The sequence below is a fragment of the Rutidosis leptorrhynchoides genome, chromosome 11 (assembly GCF_046630445.1).
Source record: "Rutidosis leptorrhynchoides isolate AG116_Rl617_1_P2 chromosome 11, CSIRO_AGI_Rlap_v1, whole genome shotgun sequence".
Taxonomy (NCBI): domain Eukaryota; kingdom Viridiplantae; phylum Streptophyta; class Magnoliopsida; order Asterales; family Asteraceae; genus Rutidosis; species Rutidosis leptorrhynchoides.
Genome location: NC_092343.1, coordinates 2080655 through 2099639, shown reverse-complemented (window position 1 = coordinate 2099639; position 18985 = coordinate 2080655). Strand labels below are relative to the sequence as shown.

General features: G+C 35.3%; 2 protein-coding genes across 3 annotated transcripts; both read right to left on the bottom strand.

Annotated features, from left to right (window-relative positions):
* Positions 1–98: 98 nt before the first annotated feature.
* LOC139877215 (uncharacterized) lies at positions 99–3469 on the bottom strand. The gene is made up of 6 exons (XM_071864627.1): positions 3369–3469; positions 2458–2500; positions 1505–1798; positions 1267–1419; positions 852–982; positions 99–105 (listed from the first exon to the last, which is right to left on the bottom strand). The coding sequence occupies exons 3-6, from the start codon at positions 1796–1798 to the stop codon at positions 99–101; spliced, it is 585 nt and encodes a 194-aa protein (XP_071720728.1). The 5' UTR covers positions 2458–2500; positions 3369–3469.
* A 1165-nt stretch (positions 3470–4634) lies between these two features.
* On the bottom strand, positions 4635–7675 carry LOC139876442 (hsp70 nucleotide exchange factor FES1-like). 2 transcript variants are annotated; one of them, XM_071863751.1, is made up of 7 exons: positions 7632–7675; positions 7350–7462; positions 6013–6155; positions 5872–5922; positions 5558–5779; positions 5361–5463; positions 4635–5211 (listed from the first exon to the last, which is right to left on the bottom strand). In XM_071863751.1, exons 2-7 carry the CDS (start codon positions 7433–7435, stop codon positions 4770–4772), a joined length of 1047 nt encoding a protein of 348 aa, XP_071719852.1. In that variant the 5' UTR covers positions 7436–7462; positions 7632–7675; the 3' UTR covers positions 4635–4769. The 2 variants fall into 2 exon arrangements, with proteins under 2 accessions (XP_071719852.1, XP_071719851.1); XM_071863750.1 differs by lacking the exon at positions 7632–7675 and having other exon boundaries at positions 7350–7618.
* Between the last annotated feature and the right edge of the window lie 11310 nt (positions 7676–18985).

Sequence of the window (18985 nt, the reverse complement as noted above, 5' to 3'; positions counted from 1 at the left end):
TATCATACACCATATTTTGTATTCAATACTATTTTCATGTGTAAAGTGCGTAATACCGATTAATGATATACTTTGTGATGGGCCGGGTTTTACGAATACTATTTTCTTAAAAAAAAAAAAAAAAAAAAAAAAAAAAAAAAAAAAGTATTCGACCAATTACTGTTTTTGCTTTCAAGATGTTTTATTCAAAGCTTCTACATATTACTCTTGTAGTGTGGCATAATCCATTTCATGGATTAACCCTGTAATAGTCTATTGTAAAATCTATTTTGTTATGTTTACGTTGGAAAGCATGTTTTGAGTTATTGTCATTTAAACCCTATTTTGATTTTGATATCATGTTATGTTTGCAGGTTTTGAGTGTTCAAGCTATTTCATTTGTATTTGTTTTTAGATAACGGCGATTTCATAGACTTTGAAGTATTTAATAGCGGTAAAACTTGAAGAAAAAAAAATCCTGGTTATACTTTTTATCAAGGTTGCAAAAGACGCGAGACGGGGTCGAGACGGTCGGGTCCTAAAAGGGTCGAGACGGGGTCGAGACGGAGGTTTAGACGGATGTTGACTAACGTTGACTTTTAAATAAAAATGTTATATATTATATATATATTGTACATTACATTATTCCAAACATAAGCATTTCACACATGTTTAAATACTTCAACATTTCAAACATAAAAAAAGAAACCCTAAGTAATAGCACAACGTTTAATATTAAAATAAAAAATAAAAAAATAAAAAACTTGAAAAAAATCAGAAAAACCCGTTTTTTCCCGTCTCGGACCGTGTTTGACCGTCTTTTGACCGTTTTTTGGCCGATTTCCGTTTTTTCAAACGTTTTATGTATAAACGGGACGGGGCACTCCAAAATCCGTCTACACCCCCGTTTTTTCCGTTTTTTACAACACTGCTTTTTAAAAGAACAAACTTTTGCTTTCAGGATCTCAATTTCTTTGTTCAAAGCTTCTTTTTGCATACAATCCTACATATTAAATAAAGCACCCATTGAAAACAGGAAGGTTTAACTTATACTTGCAACTAACAGCTGGAATAACTACTTAATTAGTTCACAACTAAGAGCCCATGGGAAGTATAAACGTAGTTACTGATTGTTCTTGAAACCTCAATTCACTAGTAACAAAGCAGGAATTACAGATAAAATAAAATAAATACTACAGTAGTAACAGATAATGATGATGTCAAAAAAAACATACTAAGAATTCACTACACAGTCCTAAACTCAATATGAAAAGTTGAAAGACTTACTTTCATGAATAAGGCTGATTGGTTTTTCAATAGTTCAGATTTCTCGGCCTCCAAATTCAAGATGAGATCATCGGCTCTTTTAAGCTGATTTTGAAGAACCATATTGCAGTCCTTATATTCGCAGCACTTATTGCAAATGTCTTGTGTTTTCACCTGAAAGAAAATCAATATCCAATAATTATAACATTACATTAGCTAATTGGCTAAACTTAATAAAAAAAAAAAAAAAACAAATCACCACATTAGGCTCAGATGGTGGTGGCTCAGACGCTGACTCAGCTTGATTATTATCCACGTTTGATGTAGATGCTGTCCCTGATATACTATTGTTGTTGTTGTTGTATCTCTCAAAGACCCGGTCCGAGCTTGCATATTCCTTTAGTTTTCCATTGTCTGAGATCATCACAAGACCAACTTCAGCATCACACATAATAGCCAACTCCCTAGCTTTTTTTAAGAGCCCCTTAGATCTTTTTCCAAATCTTTCATTTCTTTTTTTTTTGTCATCAATTCTCATTATCTCTTCAGCCATCTACAGATTAGAAAATTAGCAAATGAGCAAGTTAAATAAGTATGGTATGTCATGATTACATCCAAATATCTATCTAGCATGAAGCATTATGCAAATTAAGTTAAGCTTGTTTTAATAACAAACCATTAATAGTGGATAAACTTTGTGATTACTAATAGAAAGAGGCCAATGGTCAACGTTATAAAGCTATTATTATTATTATTCTTATTATCAGTTCTTTCAGCACATGTTATTCTAATTGATAAGAATGAAAGAAGTTTCAATTGGATAGAGCTGAGATAAGATGAATTAAAAGAAAAACACTTCTAAAGCATCAATACGTATTGTTTTGTAATAATTAACACAATCGATTTACTACAACACATCAAGAGGTCAAATGAACAAACACGATTAGGGTACGTTTAGGTGTGGTAGTATAAGTATAGTTGGTATAGCTAAAAAAGAAAAAACAGAAACAGTATAAACTCATATAGTAACAGATAGAAGCCAATAATTTAGAACATATAAAAAACAGATAGATACCGACTACAAATATAGGAGAAAGAAACAGATAGAAGCACAGAAATTCAAAACGGTATAGACGCAGATAGATGCTAACCTTAAAAATTATTCAACTATCCGATGGAAATTGCAAATTAAGCAAAAGTTTAGACGCTAACCTTGCTGACTGCCGTGTATCTTGCTCAATGTTTCAGTTTAAACCTGGTAGAACACAAGTGTCATTTATACGGATTGAAACCCAATGCTTGTAGTATCAAAAAAAAAAGTATACATCAAGTGACAATCGCAAAAATACAATCCATATATGAAGACGTTACATCAACTTGTATAACAGTTTGTACAACAAAGAGTATCAAGTACAGAGTATCACTTAATACAGCATCGATATTTCAATTTTGGTTTTGTAACATCGTTTGTATAACAGATGTCACAAAAAGACCACATTCAAAATATACATTAAAAAAATCAGTATGTAAAGGCCATAAAACATTTGCATCAGCGACTATTGTTTAATCAAATCAGATCATGTGCAGTTTTAAAAGGCCGTAAAATGTCTGGATCAGAATAACAGCAGAAGACTATAAAAAAAATATCCTTCAAAGTGTTCAAACCTTGTTAATTACCAAGTCTAAAAATCCTACATCGACCACTACCAAGGGGAAGCTAATTTACCTAATGATCATCATCAAGGTTTATAACTTCTCATAAAGTAATCTATTATCATCCACTTTCAGACATGTACAAGTATTAATAACTGTCATACATTCCCTGAAGATATACTTTTTTGTTATTGTTCTCAGCTCATGTTGACAATAATATCACTATGTTAGATCGATTTGATTCTCACCATTGACTATGTACGGTAATTACAAGTAATATACATCAATACATATAATACACATATATATCGAACTTATTGATATACTATGTAAGGTTACAAGTAAAATGTACAAGTATGTAAGTAATTACAGGTAATATACATATTATATATACAAGCAATATCACAACGAAGACTAATTGAAGTAAACAGACTAATTACAGAACTTAATGCGACGTATAAATAACGTACAGGTGCGGTTCCGTCGCCGGAGCAGAGGTAGGGGTTTCCGTTTGCAGGAGCAGCGATTTGATGTAACAAATTGATGTGAAATGTATCGAATGACTTTTTGTGGTCAATTAGGGTTTTCGTTTTCTTTTCATTTGACGGGTTTTCTGTTTTAAGACTAAGAGAGATGAAATTACGTGTTTGGTCCCCAAGGTTTGTTTCATATTGCATTATAGACATTTACTATATCATTTTTTATGTCGATAGTCACTGAGGGTTACACTAATTACGAGATTAGTCCCTCTCATTAACAAGCGTTAAAAATCTCTATTAATTATTATTATTATTATTATTATTATTATTATCCTACAGACTAAAATACACCCAAAATTTCGTCGTTTCATCTGTTTCGGATTGTCGTTTTAAGTTTGCGTTCACACTGCAATTCTAGTTTTTATGCTTTACAGTTCTCCCAGTAGACATCATATTTTCTGAAATTATAAAATTGACTGTGAAGATTGTGAAACAGCAATCGAAAATGAATAACCTTGTGAAATTTTTTATTAGCGACACTTTTCGATGATCAATAATCCACATCTTACATTCTTACTCTATAGGGAATCAAAATGTGCATAATATACTAATAAGGAATTAAAGGCCTCTGCCTTGGAATATTATAGTTTTAAAAAATATTTAAGGCTAAAAACCTTTGAATTCGACATCCATATATTTTATTATTGTCCGTCAGCGCTTGAAGTGAAGGTTGGAGGTAAAGTTGTAGGATGTAAGAGTGCGTGTTTAGCAATGGGGTCACCTAAGTATTGTTGTACGGGTGAGTATGCAAATCCAAAGACATGTAAACCTACTGTTTTTCAAAGCTTTTTAAGGCGATATGTCCCAAAGCTTATAGTTATGCTTTTGATGACACTTCGAGTCTTAACAAGTGCAGGGCCTCACGATATGTTATCACGTTCTGCCCTCCTAAATGAGTAATTTTACCAGAGTGAGCAAAGTGTAAACAGCTGTTAGTTTATTAACTATGTCAGTACTAATTATTCTATGAAACTCATGTAATAGAACATGTACATCGTTTGATTTCCATTTTTGCAAAATTTTAATCCTAAAATCGACTTAATGATTTCATGATTCTTGGTTGCTAGGGTAAAGGATGATACATATATGATTATATGAACTAAGCTCTTGAAATAGTCGAGAAAAACTGAACTTATGTTCAAGAAGACAAGAAGTCAACAGGATCAGTAAATATATAGAAAAAAAAAAAAAAAAATCTTCCAATTACAATAAAGAGTAAATTTAACAGCAGAAATCCTTGATATAGTTATACCTATGCGAATGTATCAACATAAAAGAATACCCTACAACAAAAGGCTAACCAACTAGCCAAATAGATGAGCCAATATGGATTTAGGTCGAACCTCGAAGAGGAGAATGAAACACTTTGGATGCAACATCAGGGGGTGGTTCATTGACATCCACACCAGGAAGAACCACAAGTCCCTTTGCTCTAAGGGGAGATGGTTCGTTATAGTGTGCGGCCCACAGGGAGTCAACAAGCTGTCTTTCGTCCCTGACAGCAGCAAGATCTTCAGATGACATCATACTGATATCATTAATCCTTTCTTCAAGGGCTTGCTTTAATTTTTCATCATCTTCGTGTGTGCTATTGTCTGAATTTACTGTTTTGTCCTTGGCAAGCTCGTAAAGACCCCTTAATGCACCTTCACGTACTTCTGAATCTTCACTAGAGACGAGATGAGTCATGATGCGTGGAAAACCGAGCTTGGTAACAACATTGCAGTCACTAGGGTTCTCTTGAATCAAATAATGTATCAAGTTAAGTGCTTTCCTACAATCCAATTCAAACAAACAAGATTAGACGAGATACCACAAAGTATATAAGTCATTATATTTAAAATGTATCTCGTATCTAGTTGAGCAATAACATATATATGCAAGTTGTGACAGATTATACCAAGTTATAAACAGAGAAGATACCTTTGGAATCGGACACTTTCAGAGCTCAGAGCATCTTTGAGGGCAGCATATCCATTTGCAAGACGAAATGCTGCAATGGCTGGCTTGTTGTGCCAAATCAGACCTGAAATTGACAACCAAACAAGATTATATAAGTAAATTTCATACACCATTTTTAACATAATAATGAGGCATCACATAAGTACAAGACTACTCACAATATAGTGCACCGAGCGACTTGGTCCGTACGGTAACATCCGGATCAGAAACGAAATTTGAAAGCAAAGGTTCCATGCCATTTGCATCCATAACAAGTTGCTGACTCTTAGGATTATTTTGGACAATAACACCTACAATCTCTGCAGCCTTGGCTCGTATATTAGCGTGAGTGTTCCTCAAATAATTCAGTAGAGGGACCAAACCGCCAATAGAATTAAGATCTACCAACATACAAAAAAAATACAATTTTATTTAAAAGATAATCACATGACATTCAGAATTAACCTTAAATCTTTCATAAGGATAAACTTACCATTGGCATTATCAATAGACTCAGCATGATCCTGAAGCTCGTCCAACATATCTGCGACGAAACATTGAATAACAACATAGTAAGGACGAAGTTGCATAATCAAAACTATACACGATGATCATATCCGGAATTTAATAATACCTTCAATGTCTGTTGGTGTTACACCTTGCTGTTCGAGGATATTATCAGGAGTTTGCATAACAAGAGTTATTTCTTTCATACGCTTGACCACGTCAATCGTTTGAGCTTGCATAGCTTCCATGAGCCATTTTCGATCCTCCTCACTAAATAGTAATAGCAAGTATATAATCAAATAAGTGTCACAAGTTGGAAAAATACAACTCAATCAAATCACATAAATGACATATTCACTATTAACTATATGACTACAATCCTACACATAAAAGAGGTACATATTTTTATCCATGGGCGGATTCAATGTAGTGCAACCGGGGTCACCCGCCCCCGGTGATCGAAATAATTTTAATAATATTTTATTATGTACTTACAAAAAAAAACTGTACGGTGCTATACGGATATAAAACAAATAGGAGAAATCTTAAAGAAGTTGTTCATTAGCTCACTTGGTTAGAGTGGACTCTATCTATTACATGGTTGCAGGTTCGAGACCTTGCAACGTCATTTTTACGACTGAATTTTTCAGTTTGGCTCATTTATACCTCCATTTCAGTGTAGCTCTTTTATGTATGTATGTTTTTTTTTTTTTTTTTTTTTTGCCTAAAATATTGAATACTATTAAAAAGGGGACCTTCATCGAATAATGAAGGACCCTAACAACTACAGTCCAAAACAACTCGAAATGGGTCGAAATAATTAAACGTCACAAACCGACGATAACTTCAAGCGAACCCAACGGAGCCAAAATCTCTAGTCTAAACTAGCAAACTAAGATAGAACACTAGAATTACACAAAGCAAATTCTAAAACAAAACAAACATAGACCATCTTTAAACAAAAAAATACAAAAAGCTCTTTTATTTATGTATAATAACAAGGTGTTTTTCTAGTATTTACTTAATTGGTATCCTATAACTACAAGGTCTTAGGTTTGAGACTTGGAAGTGTCATCTTTTAAAAAAAAATTTTTGCCCCAGTTAAATTTTTTTTCTGGATCCGCCACTGTTTTTATCATAAAATACAATTCAACAGTGTGTTAATTTAACTATTTTTATCAACTAAATATACTTGTAATCAACTTTGTCAATCCTTAACGTATACTTGAAAAGTTTAGCAGTCATAACCTAACTCAATCAAACATAGGTAATACAATCTTGAAGCATACATACAAGATAAATGACAAACAAAAGTTCAAATCGGTATCAAATTGCTTAAAGGTTGAATTTTTATAATCATAGCTTGCATAAATATCAATTCATTGTACAAAGTAAAGATGCTATTGTAATAAATATATATGAAGCAATAACAAAGTAAATTAAATAATGAGAAACACACAATACCTTAAGTTTCTAGGGTTTCCAGTACCATCGGAATTAGCAATACTCCATTTGAGCAAACCATCCCATTGAGGTCCTTCTTTCGACATTAGGATACCTTTTCTGTCAATTAAAACCTAAAATTTAACCCTCCCTCCAAAGACGCGATATGTTAAGTTATCGCACAATCAGAGAAAGATGAATAACGAAGAGAGTCATTAAGAAAGAATAAGCTGAATCTGTATATAAAGGGGTTTTAGGATGAGAGTAATTAATTAAGAATAAGCTGCAGTTTCTAGAAACTACCGGTAATGCGTTCAGGTCAAGGAAAGACTGACGGGAAGACTTTCGAAGATGTTTAACTCGAGTTTTTTAAATCCACACACACTTTTTTTTATACATGCACCACAAAATATGGCATTACTAGGTTGTACTGTACAAACTGTTACTGCATATTTGTGGTGGATATATCAAAAAGTGTGTTGGATATATCACTACCCTTTTAAATCGATACCTCCTCTCTTATTTTGACTTCTATTTTTTTCCATTTTAAGTTTAAATATTTAAAATATATAACGAGTCTTGCATTCATTAATTTGCTTGAAATTCAAGAGACTAATGAGAGCGCGATATGTGACCCAAAAATCACATGTGATTTAAAAAGAAATTCATTTTTTGCTAGAAATTCTTTTTTTACAATCACATGTATTGTAAACCCAATCACATGTGATTAGATTATGCATGTCAAATCCAATCACATGCTTAATTTATGGATTCAAATGATTATTCATCACGGAGTATATAGTAAATACTCATTCATTAATTTGCTTGAAATTCAAGAGACTAATGAGAGCGCGATATGTGGCCCGAAAATCACATGTGATTTAAAAAAAATTCATTTTTTTTCACATGCTTAATTTATGGATTCAAATGATTATTCATCACGGAGTATATAATAAATACTCCTAGTAAATAATCAAATTATGAGAATGCGTTGGATTTATACATCATTATAAATTTCATCACTTATTTTTTTTTTTAAGGCAAACCTACCATCAACACACGAAATCATGAATATTTACATCTCACTGTCTCAAGGGAGGCTTGAACTCACGACCTCTTGATTGAAGAGTTTTTCTCATACCGCTAAGTTATCGCTTATTATACAACAAAAACAAATAAGTTTAAACTTAAACTGGCAATTATATAAATTAAAATAGGCGAAAAAGTATTATAATTAGATTGTCAATACTATTTAGATACGATAACTAAATTATCTAGGTAAGATGGACCATTAAAATTAGATTAATGTTGTAGGGTTAGATATTAGCTTAATTTGTGATTTGATGTTTCAGGCTCATGTAGGGTAAACGTCTAAGTATGAAGATTATCAGTACTAATACTATGAATGACTTGATGAATGAATGACTTTATTGATTGATGAATATGAAATGTAACAATATGACGAATATTTTGTATTGAACCTAGAAATTATGTACTAGTGTTTGTGAGATAAATTACACAGTATAATTAATTCACGACTTGCTTGAACTCGTTAATTGATAAATTACAATTTTGGATTTGATATAAGCCCCTACTAATGTGAGAAAAAGTAGTGTAACCTTACTATTTGTTGATAAGTGTGTTTTGTTATGTATAGAATAAAACCGAGTTTATCAGGTCCGTGCTTTGCCACAGAACGCAAAGCAATTCAAATTGTTTATGCACTTTAAAGTTATTATTTCTGCACTGTAGTGACCCGAACTTTTCCATGATTATATACTACATGAGATTAATATTTACATGAATAAATGTTTCCAACATGTTAAGCAATCAAACTTGTTAAGACTTGATTAATTGAAATAGGTTTCATGTAGACAATTGACCACCCAAGTTGACCGGCAGTTCACGAACGTTAAAACGTGTAAAAACTATATGATGATATATATATGGACATATATATAATTAACATGATATTATGATAAGTAAATATCTCACTAGGTATATCAACTATGAGTTATATACATAAAATGAGACTATTGAATTAAGAAACTCGAAACGATATATATAACGATTATGGTTATAACCACGTCTTACTAAATACATATGTATCATATTAAGATATGGTTACACTATATTTAACATGATAAAATGAAAATTATATATATCATTAGGTATGTTAACAATGAACTACATATGTAAAACAAGACTACTAACTTAAGAATTTCGAAACGAGACATATATATAACGATTATCGTGGTAACGACATTTTAATGTATATATATCATATTAAGATATATTCATACATCATAATATCATGATAACGTAATAATTTAACATCTCATTAGATATTATAAACAATGGGTTAACAACATTAAATGAGATCGTTAACTTATAAGCTTCAAAACAAATCTTACATGTAACGACTAACGATGACTTAACGAATCAGTTAAAATATATATACATGTAGTATATTAAGATGTATCTTTATACTTTTGGAAGACTTCAAGACACATATCAAAGTACTTCTACTTAACAAAAATGCTTACAATTTCATTCTCATTCATTTTCATCAACAATTCTACTCGTATATACCCGTAGTCGTACTTGTACAATACACAGCTTCTAGATGTATTTACTATTGATCTATACCAATAAAAATCTGCTCCTTAGCAGCCTTAAATAATTAAGAGTCATGTGAGAACCATCAATTGGCAACTAGCTAGAATTATTACACTAAAAATCAAATTACAACTTGCATATATGGACACCCCCATTCACGTTTTTCTTCATCATGCACACACTTTCATTTTTTCAATTTTCTCCCATCCATTTGATCTCTCTCTAGTTCTATGATGAAGTTCTAAGTGTTCTTCATCATCTTCATCAAAAACTACATCAATCTAGCTCATAAATCCAACCTTTAATCAACTTACAAAACAACAACTCAAGAACACATCAAGAACACTTTCAAGTTTGTTAGCTTACTTCCAACCTTGCAAATTCATTTCAAGTAATCATCTAAGATCAAGAAACCTTTGTTATTTACAGTAGGTTATCTTTCTAATTCAAGGTATTATTCATATTCAAATTTTGATTCAATTTCTCAAACTATAAACAATCTTAATTCGAGTAAAAATCTTACTTGAACTTGTTTTTGTGTCATGATTCTACTTCAAGAACTTTCAAGCCATCCAAGATCCTTTGAAGCTAGATCAATTTTTGTCACTTCCAGTAGGTTCACCTACTAAACTTAAGGTAGTAATGATGTTCATAACATCATTCGATTCATATATATAAAACTATCTTATTTGAAGATTATAACTTGTAATCACTAGAACATAGTTTAGTTAATTCTAAACTTGTTCGCAAACAAAGTTAATCCTTCTAACTTAACTTTTAAAATCAACTAAACACATGTTCTATATCTGTATGATATGCTAACTTAATGATTTAAAACCTGGAAACACGATGAACACCGTAAAATCGGACATACGTCGTCGTAGTAAAACCGGGGGCTGTTTTGAGTTAATTAATTAAAAACTATGAAAAGCTTTTAATTGAAAGTTGTTTTTCTGGAAAAATGATTTTTCTTATGAACATGAAACTATATCCAAAAATCATGGTTAAACTCAAAGTGAAGGTATGTTTTTCAAAATGGTCATCAAGACGTCGTTCTTTCGACTGAAATGACTACCTCTTACAAAAATGACTTGTAACTTATATTTCCGACTATAAACCTATATTTTTTCTGTTTAAATTAGTAATCTTTGGTTCAATATGAAATCATAGCAAGTTGATTCACTTAAAATGGATTTGAAACGAAGAAATTATGGGTAAAACAAAATTGGATATATTTGCTAGTTTTAGCTACGAAAATTTTATAACAAATCTACTAATCATAACTTAACTAACTTATATTGTATTATACATATATTATGTAATATTGGGATACCATAGACACGTATACAATGTTTTGACATATCATATCGACCCATGTATATATATTATTTAGAACAACCATAGACACTCTATATGCAGTAATGTGGGAGTTAGCTATACAGGGTTGACGTTGATTCTAAAATAATATATATACTTTGAGTTGTGATCTAGCCTGAGACGTGTATACACTGGGTCGTGGATTGATTCAAGATAATATATATTTATTTATTTCTGTACATCTAACTGTGGACAATTAGTTGTAGATTATTGGACTGTGAACTTAACTGTAACGACCCAACCCGTTAACCAACCAAAACTGCAAAATAAAAAAAAAAATTGAAGCAGGCCTGACCAGGCAGGGTGCGCAGCGCGCAACCCTTCCTGTACGCGGCGCGCACAGGGCCTGGCAGACCGCTGTCCAAATTGTTCCATTTTCGTAAAAAGATCTAACACTTCCCATCATTTTTAGACGAAATGCTTTTCACATCATATTAGTATAAGTAAAACTAGCACGAATCAAAGATAAAACGAGTTTTACATCGCGGGGCCCACATATGCCCAAAATACCATTAAGTACGAAATACGAGTTTCGACCACAAAAATTTTAATTGCCAAACGTCACTAGAGCATGGTGTTTGGGGTTAAACTACCCAAATCTTGGTCGAACTTCCAAAAGGCTAAAACCCCCTAGAGCCACTAATCCAAGCGAATACCTTTGCCCTTATCCAAGCCGGATCCTAAAAAGGTAAACAACGAGAGGGTAAGCTAACGCTTAGTGAATGCAATAATTATACACATATATATATAACCTACTTGCAATCACATACACAATTACCTCATACATGCTAGCAATTTAAATGACATACCAACGCAAGGTATAACGCTAAATCTCCAAGACCACAAGCTAGCACAAACAATAGCATATATAACTCGAATAATATAAAGTGCCACACTACAAACACATAACCATGGTTAACCAATAGTACAAAGGAATGATACTTTGAATTTTCCATCGGTGTTCCCGACACCCGTTAGCGCACAACGAATTATAACACTAACCGCGGAGTGGTATCGATCGCCCGAACTTTAAACCCACCCATCACGTGTAATGTGGTATCGAATGCCCGAACTTTAAACCCACCCTACACTCCCACACACATACATGACATGGCATCGAACGCCCGAACTTAAACCCATATCATATATTGACCCGATGTGGTATCGACCGCCCGAACTTAAACCCACATCGAATCTCGTACAAGTAAATACATTATATACACACATGTATAATCATTCCACTCACCTTGTCGACTTGGCGAGATTTCCAACAATAACTTGTAACCTTCAAAGCGAGTCACCTAACACAATTAATTCCCAATTAATTCACATAATAAGTTGGACTACCCACCAACTAACCTCACTAGAGCATTTATGACCCATTTGCACTAGAATCGCACATTAAAGGTCGAGACCCACAACTAATCACTAAAAGCTAGTGACTAAGGTTCTAAGACTTCCACCAAGACATAACTAGGGTGTTTTCATACGCAATTTATCCCGCTAGGTCAAACCCACCCAATTGACCCATTTCAAGTCAACCATAAACCCTAGAGCCAATTTTACTAGCAACACAAGTGAGCTAGTGAATAGCTAACCATTTTAGACTCAATAACACCAATTATTACTTTGAAACCCTAGGTTAGTCATTCTTGAGTCATCTTGACTCAATCTTACCCAAAACCCCCAAAATCACCAACAAAAGGTTTTATGTTCATCACTAACCCAAGTTCTAACCCTTAAACAATTTAAATTAAGGAAGTCAAAATTAGAACTTACCACCACAACCAAAACGTAGCTAGAGAGGATATGAACAACTTTATAACTCGAGCTAAGACCCGAAACTAGCTCCTTCTTCCTTTACTTGAGCTTTCTCTCACTCAAATGGGTTTCTCTCACTAAAATTGAATTAGAAAGATGAAGGTGGTTGAAAATGGAGTTATGACTCCCAACCCACTGATTTGGTGATCTTATCTCGTCCCTAAATGAAATTACCACAATGCCCTTCCAAAATATATAATTAAAAAGGCAGAAACCGGCTACAGTAGGAGTGCGCCACGCGCACCCTTAAGTGTGCGCTGAGCGCACCTAGGCCTGAACAGAATCTGACTTTTGTTTAAATCCAGAATTATTCCCAGGCTTTATGTACTATAATTACACGTCTGTACAATAATTATTAGGGTGTTACAACTCTCCCCCACTTGAATCGGAGCGCGTCCTCGCGATCCCAGCCGCATGACAAGCAGGAAGATAAACCAACACAAATTCTTCGGGTTCCCATGTAAACTCGGAACCTTTACTACGACGCCATTGGACCTATAGGTCCTCACCTCTTTGTTACGCAACATTTTCACCTTCTCATCAACTATAGCAATTGGCTCTTCAACATACTCTAACTTGTTGTTTAGCTCAATCTCATCTAATGGCACCCATGACGAATCATCCGCAAGACACTTACGGAGATGGGAAACATAAAATGTATTATGGATCCCCGCAAGCTCTTCGGGTAATTCCAAACGATACGCAACTTCACCAACACGAGCCAAAATCTTAAATGGTCCAATAAACCGAGGAGCTAACTTTCCCCGTTTTCAAAACCGAATAATACCCTTCCACGGCGAAACCTTAAGCATCACCATGTCACCTTCTTGAAACTCGATCGGTCGCCTACGTTTATCGACATAAGATTTTTGTTTATCTTGCGCTGCTTTCAAACGAGCCTGAATCATATCGATTTTACTATTCGTCTCCAATACCAAGTCGGTGCTCCCGACTTCCCTTTGACCCACTTCGCCCCAACAAATTGGAGTTCGACACCTCCTACCGTATAACATCTCATATGGTGGCATTCCAATACTAGAGTGAAAACTATTATTGTACGAGAATTCCACCAAAGGTAAGTGTTCATCCCAACTACCACCGAAATCAATAATACACGCTGGCAACATATCCTCCAATGTTTGATTCGTACGTTCGGTTTGACCGTCCGTTTGAGGATGGTACGCCGTACTCATATTCACCCTCGTACCCATATCTTCATGAAACTTCTTCCAAAATCGAGAAGTAAAACGCGTGTCCCGATCCGAAACGATAGACGCGGGAATGCCATGTCTTGATATCACTTCTTTAATGAACTACGCTTTTGAAAGCTAGATCCACATGAGGTGTGTAATGCAAAGCTAAAAAAATGCCAGTCACTATCTGAATGACTAAATAAGTACCAGCTAACGGACCGAACCCCCACCAATAACTAAGATTGCTCGGGGTTGGATAATCTATCAAATGCTGATTAAGTGTGGAGAATATAGGTTGTTTAAGAATCGACAATCGTTGGTTCCTTACAGTCATTTATTTTGATTTTTGAGAGAGCGAACCCAGGTTCCCTCACCTTTTAGCGTTCATTTTCGCAAGTGCCTCCGACGTAATTACTTCTTTAATAGGAAGAAACAATGCACTTTTCGTCAATCTATCAACAATCACCCAAATAGTATCAAATTGGGTTCTTGCCGTTTTTGGCAACTTGGTAATAAAATCCATGGTAATACGCTCACACTTCCACATCGGAATTTCTAGCGGTTGCAACTTACCATACGGCTTTTGGTGTTCGGCTTTAACTTGCAAACACATGACGCATTGCTCTACATACTTAACAACGTCGCGTTTCATGCCCGGCCACCAATAATCTTTCCTCAAATCAAGATACATTTTCATCGCGCCCGGATGAATGGAATACTTTGACTTATGTGCTTCATCAAGTAGCACCCACCGGTAATCACCCATATTAAGCACCCACACTCTTCCTTGAAAAGACAACAAACCACGCGAACCCATAGTAATGAATTCCGATTGCCCCACAATTCGTTCCGCGTGCTTGTTGTGAACGTAAGCCTCTATTTGAATCACACCAAGCTTTTCAAGAAAATCGTTAGTAATAATCATATGTAACAATCCTAATCGTAACGCCGGGTGGTGACTCTTTCGGCTTAACGCATCCGCGACCACATTCGCCTTGCCCGGATGATAAAGTATCTCACAATCATAATCCTTCACCACATCCATCCATCTATGTTGACGATAATTCAAATCCCGTTGATCAAAAAGATGTTTCAAACTCTTGTGATCCGAATAAATCGTACACTTGACACCATACAAGTAATGGCGCCAAATTTTCAAAGCATGGACCACCGCCGCTAATTCGAGATCATGAGTCGGGTATCTCTTTTCATGTTCCTTTAATTGGCGAGAGGCGTAAGCGATGACTTTATCTCGTTGCATTAGAACACACCCGAGCCCGTTCAAAGAAGCATCACAATAAACCGTCATATCATCTACACCTTCCGGCAACACCAAGACCGGAGCTTGACACAATTTCTCTTTTAACAATTGAAAAGCGATTTCTTGCTCGTTCTCCCAATTGAATCTCGTATTCTTCCTTGTAAACTTAGTTAATGGAGAAGCAATCTTTGAAAAGTCTTGGATAAACCGACGATAATAACTGGCCAATCCGAGAAAACTTCGGATTTCCGTAGGCGTAGTCGGTTGTCCCCAATTCTTCACCGTCTCTATTTTCCCCAAATTTACTTGAATACCATTCTTGTTCACAATATGGCCAAGGAATTGAACCTCCCTTAGCCAAAATTCACATTTTGAGAACTTAGCATACAACTTCTCCTTCCGCAACGTCTTCAACACACTACGCAAATGATGTTCATGTTCCTTCATACTCCTCGAATAGACAAGTACGTCATCGATGAACGCAATTACCGACTTGTCCAACATAGGTTGGCACACTCGGTTCATAAGATCCATGAATGCCGTCGGCGCATTCGTAAGACCAAAAGGCATCACCACAAACTCAAAATGCCCGTAACGCGTTCGAAAAGCCGTTTTCTCAATATCTTCCTCACGGACCCGCATTTGATGATAGCCGGACCGTAGGTCAATTTTTGAGAAATACGTCGCACCTTGGAGTTGGTCAAACAAATCGTCAATCCTAGGCAATGGATAACGATTCTTGATCGTCACTTTATTCAACTCCCGATAATCAATGCACATACGCATACTACCATCTTTCTTCTTTACGAACAAGACCGGAGCACCCCATGGCGAAGCACTCGGTCGAATAAAACCCTTCTCAAGTAACTCTTGGGATTGATTTAACAACTCTTGCATTTCTGTCGGTACTAAATGGTAAGGATTTTTAGCAATGGGAGTAGCTCCCGGAACCAACTCAATGCGAAATTCAACTTGTCTTTCCGCCGGAACACCCGGTAACTCATCTGAAAAAACGTCTTCGAATTCATTAACCACCGGAATCTCGCGAATGGGTGGTGGCTCATCACGAGTATCAACAACATGGGCAAGAAAAGCCATGCCACCACTAAAAAGGAAACGACGTGCCCGTGCAAAAGTGCATATCGGCACAAGTCTTCTACGCTTATCGCCATGAATAATTAACTCTCCCCCACCAGGGGCTTTCACACGAATGAATTTATCATGGCATGCAATATCGGCTCTATAACGATCGAGCCAATCCATACCAACAACAATATCGAAATCACCCAAAGTCATCGGGATGAGGTCAATTTTAAAGTTTTCGGCACCAAACACAACATTACAACTTTTACACACATCAACCACTAGCACCGTCTTGCCATCCGCTATTTCGACTTCTACCGGACGACTTAACTTAGCTAACGGTTTATTAAGCTTAGGCACAAATTTTGGAGACACAAACGATAAATTAGCACCACTATCAAAAAGTATCCGTGCCGGATTAGAGTTAACCATGAAGGTACCTGAGACAACTTCATTGGATTGTTTGGCTTCATCATTGGTCATCAAATAATTACGCCCCCTTGCCGACCCCACCACCTTCTCTATTCTCTTAACTTGATCATTTCGGAGATCGGGGCACTCCGACTTCCGGTGCCCTTCTTTTTGACAATTAAAACACGTGATTGTATTAGTAGGCGGTTTTGGACAATCACGAGAGTAGTGAACCTTTTGCCCACAATTGAAACATGTGACCATGTGACCACTAGAAGCACCCCTCTTCACGCTACCGACACTTTCAGTTGCTCCCTTACTCTTCTTGTTCGAAAAACTAGAAGCTTCAAACTTTCTTTTACTTGGCGCATAACTAACTGGACTCGGAGCTTGCGCTTCAAACCCCTTCGCCATCGCCAAAAGCTTTGCAAAAGTCTCAACATGACCAATACTAATTTTACCCTTCAAATCATCTCTAAGGGTCGCATGAAAGTCTTCCATTAACAATTGATCGTTCCCCACATACTCGGGGAAAAAACGCGCCTTGGCGAGAAAGTTGGTTTTGAGAGTGTTTAGTTCCAAAGACCCTTGACGCATGTTCCTTAACTCGTTGCGCAATTTGAAAAGATCCACTTGCGTACGATATTCGAGGAAAAACTCCTTCTTGAACTCCACCCAAGTCAACCCCACAAAAGCCGCATCACCCACCATATCAATTTTACCATCGAGCCAATCTTTAGCATGGCCCCTCAACAAACTAGTAGCAAGCCTTGTCTTCTTCTCGGGTGAGCACTCAGTCGTGCGAAAACAACCTTCAACATCGGAGATCCAAGCTGCACTTTTCATGGGATCGGGATCCCCGTGAAAGTGAGGAGGCTTAGTCGCCAAGAAGTTCTTATAGCTAAACTCCAACTCACCCCCATTTTGAGGTCTAGGAAACCTCCTTTCAACTTCTTCTTTGACGGCATTGGTCATTCGTTCTTGAATCATATCGACAAATTTTTCCGAAACCGACTCTTCGAATATTTGTTTAACCCTTCATGAGAAAACCGAAACATAGTTTTCTAAAGCGGTCTCAATCTTAGTAGTCATCTCATCTTCCTCCACATGAGAGGGACCACCATTGCCATTCGTATCCGTTCCGTTTCTCATCTTCATTCTAAGATTAAAAATGGATTAGACATCACCAACAATTTAATACACATATATACCTATGCATATGACCGCACACACACCACATCTAGCTCGATACTTGTCGCACATCCTTGCTTGACTTGACTTGCAACCGTAATAGTGGTCGCGACTATAGTGACCCGAACTTTTCCATGTTTATATATATATTAAATGAAAATGTTATTTACATGATTAAGTGTTTCCAACATGTTAAGCAATCAAACTTGTTAAGACTTGATTAATTGAAATAGGTTTCATATAGACAATTGACCACCCAAGTTGACCGGTGATTCACGAACGTTAAAACTTGTAAAAACTATACGATGACATATATATGGTTATATATATATATATATAGTTAACATGATTTTATTATAAGTATGTATCTCATTAGGTATTTTAACAATGAGTTATATACATAAAAATGAGACTATTAATTTAAGAAACTCGAAAACGATATATATAACGATTATCGTTATTACAACGTCTTACTAGGTACATATGAATCATATTAAGATATTGATACACTTGGTTAATTATGTTAAATGATAAGTAAATATATTATTAAGTGTATTAACAATGAAATACATATGTAAAAATAAGACTACTAACTTAATGATTTCGAAACGAGACATATATGTAACGATTATCGTTGTAACGACATTTAACTGTATATATATCATACTAAGATATATTATATATCATAATATAATGATAAT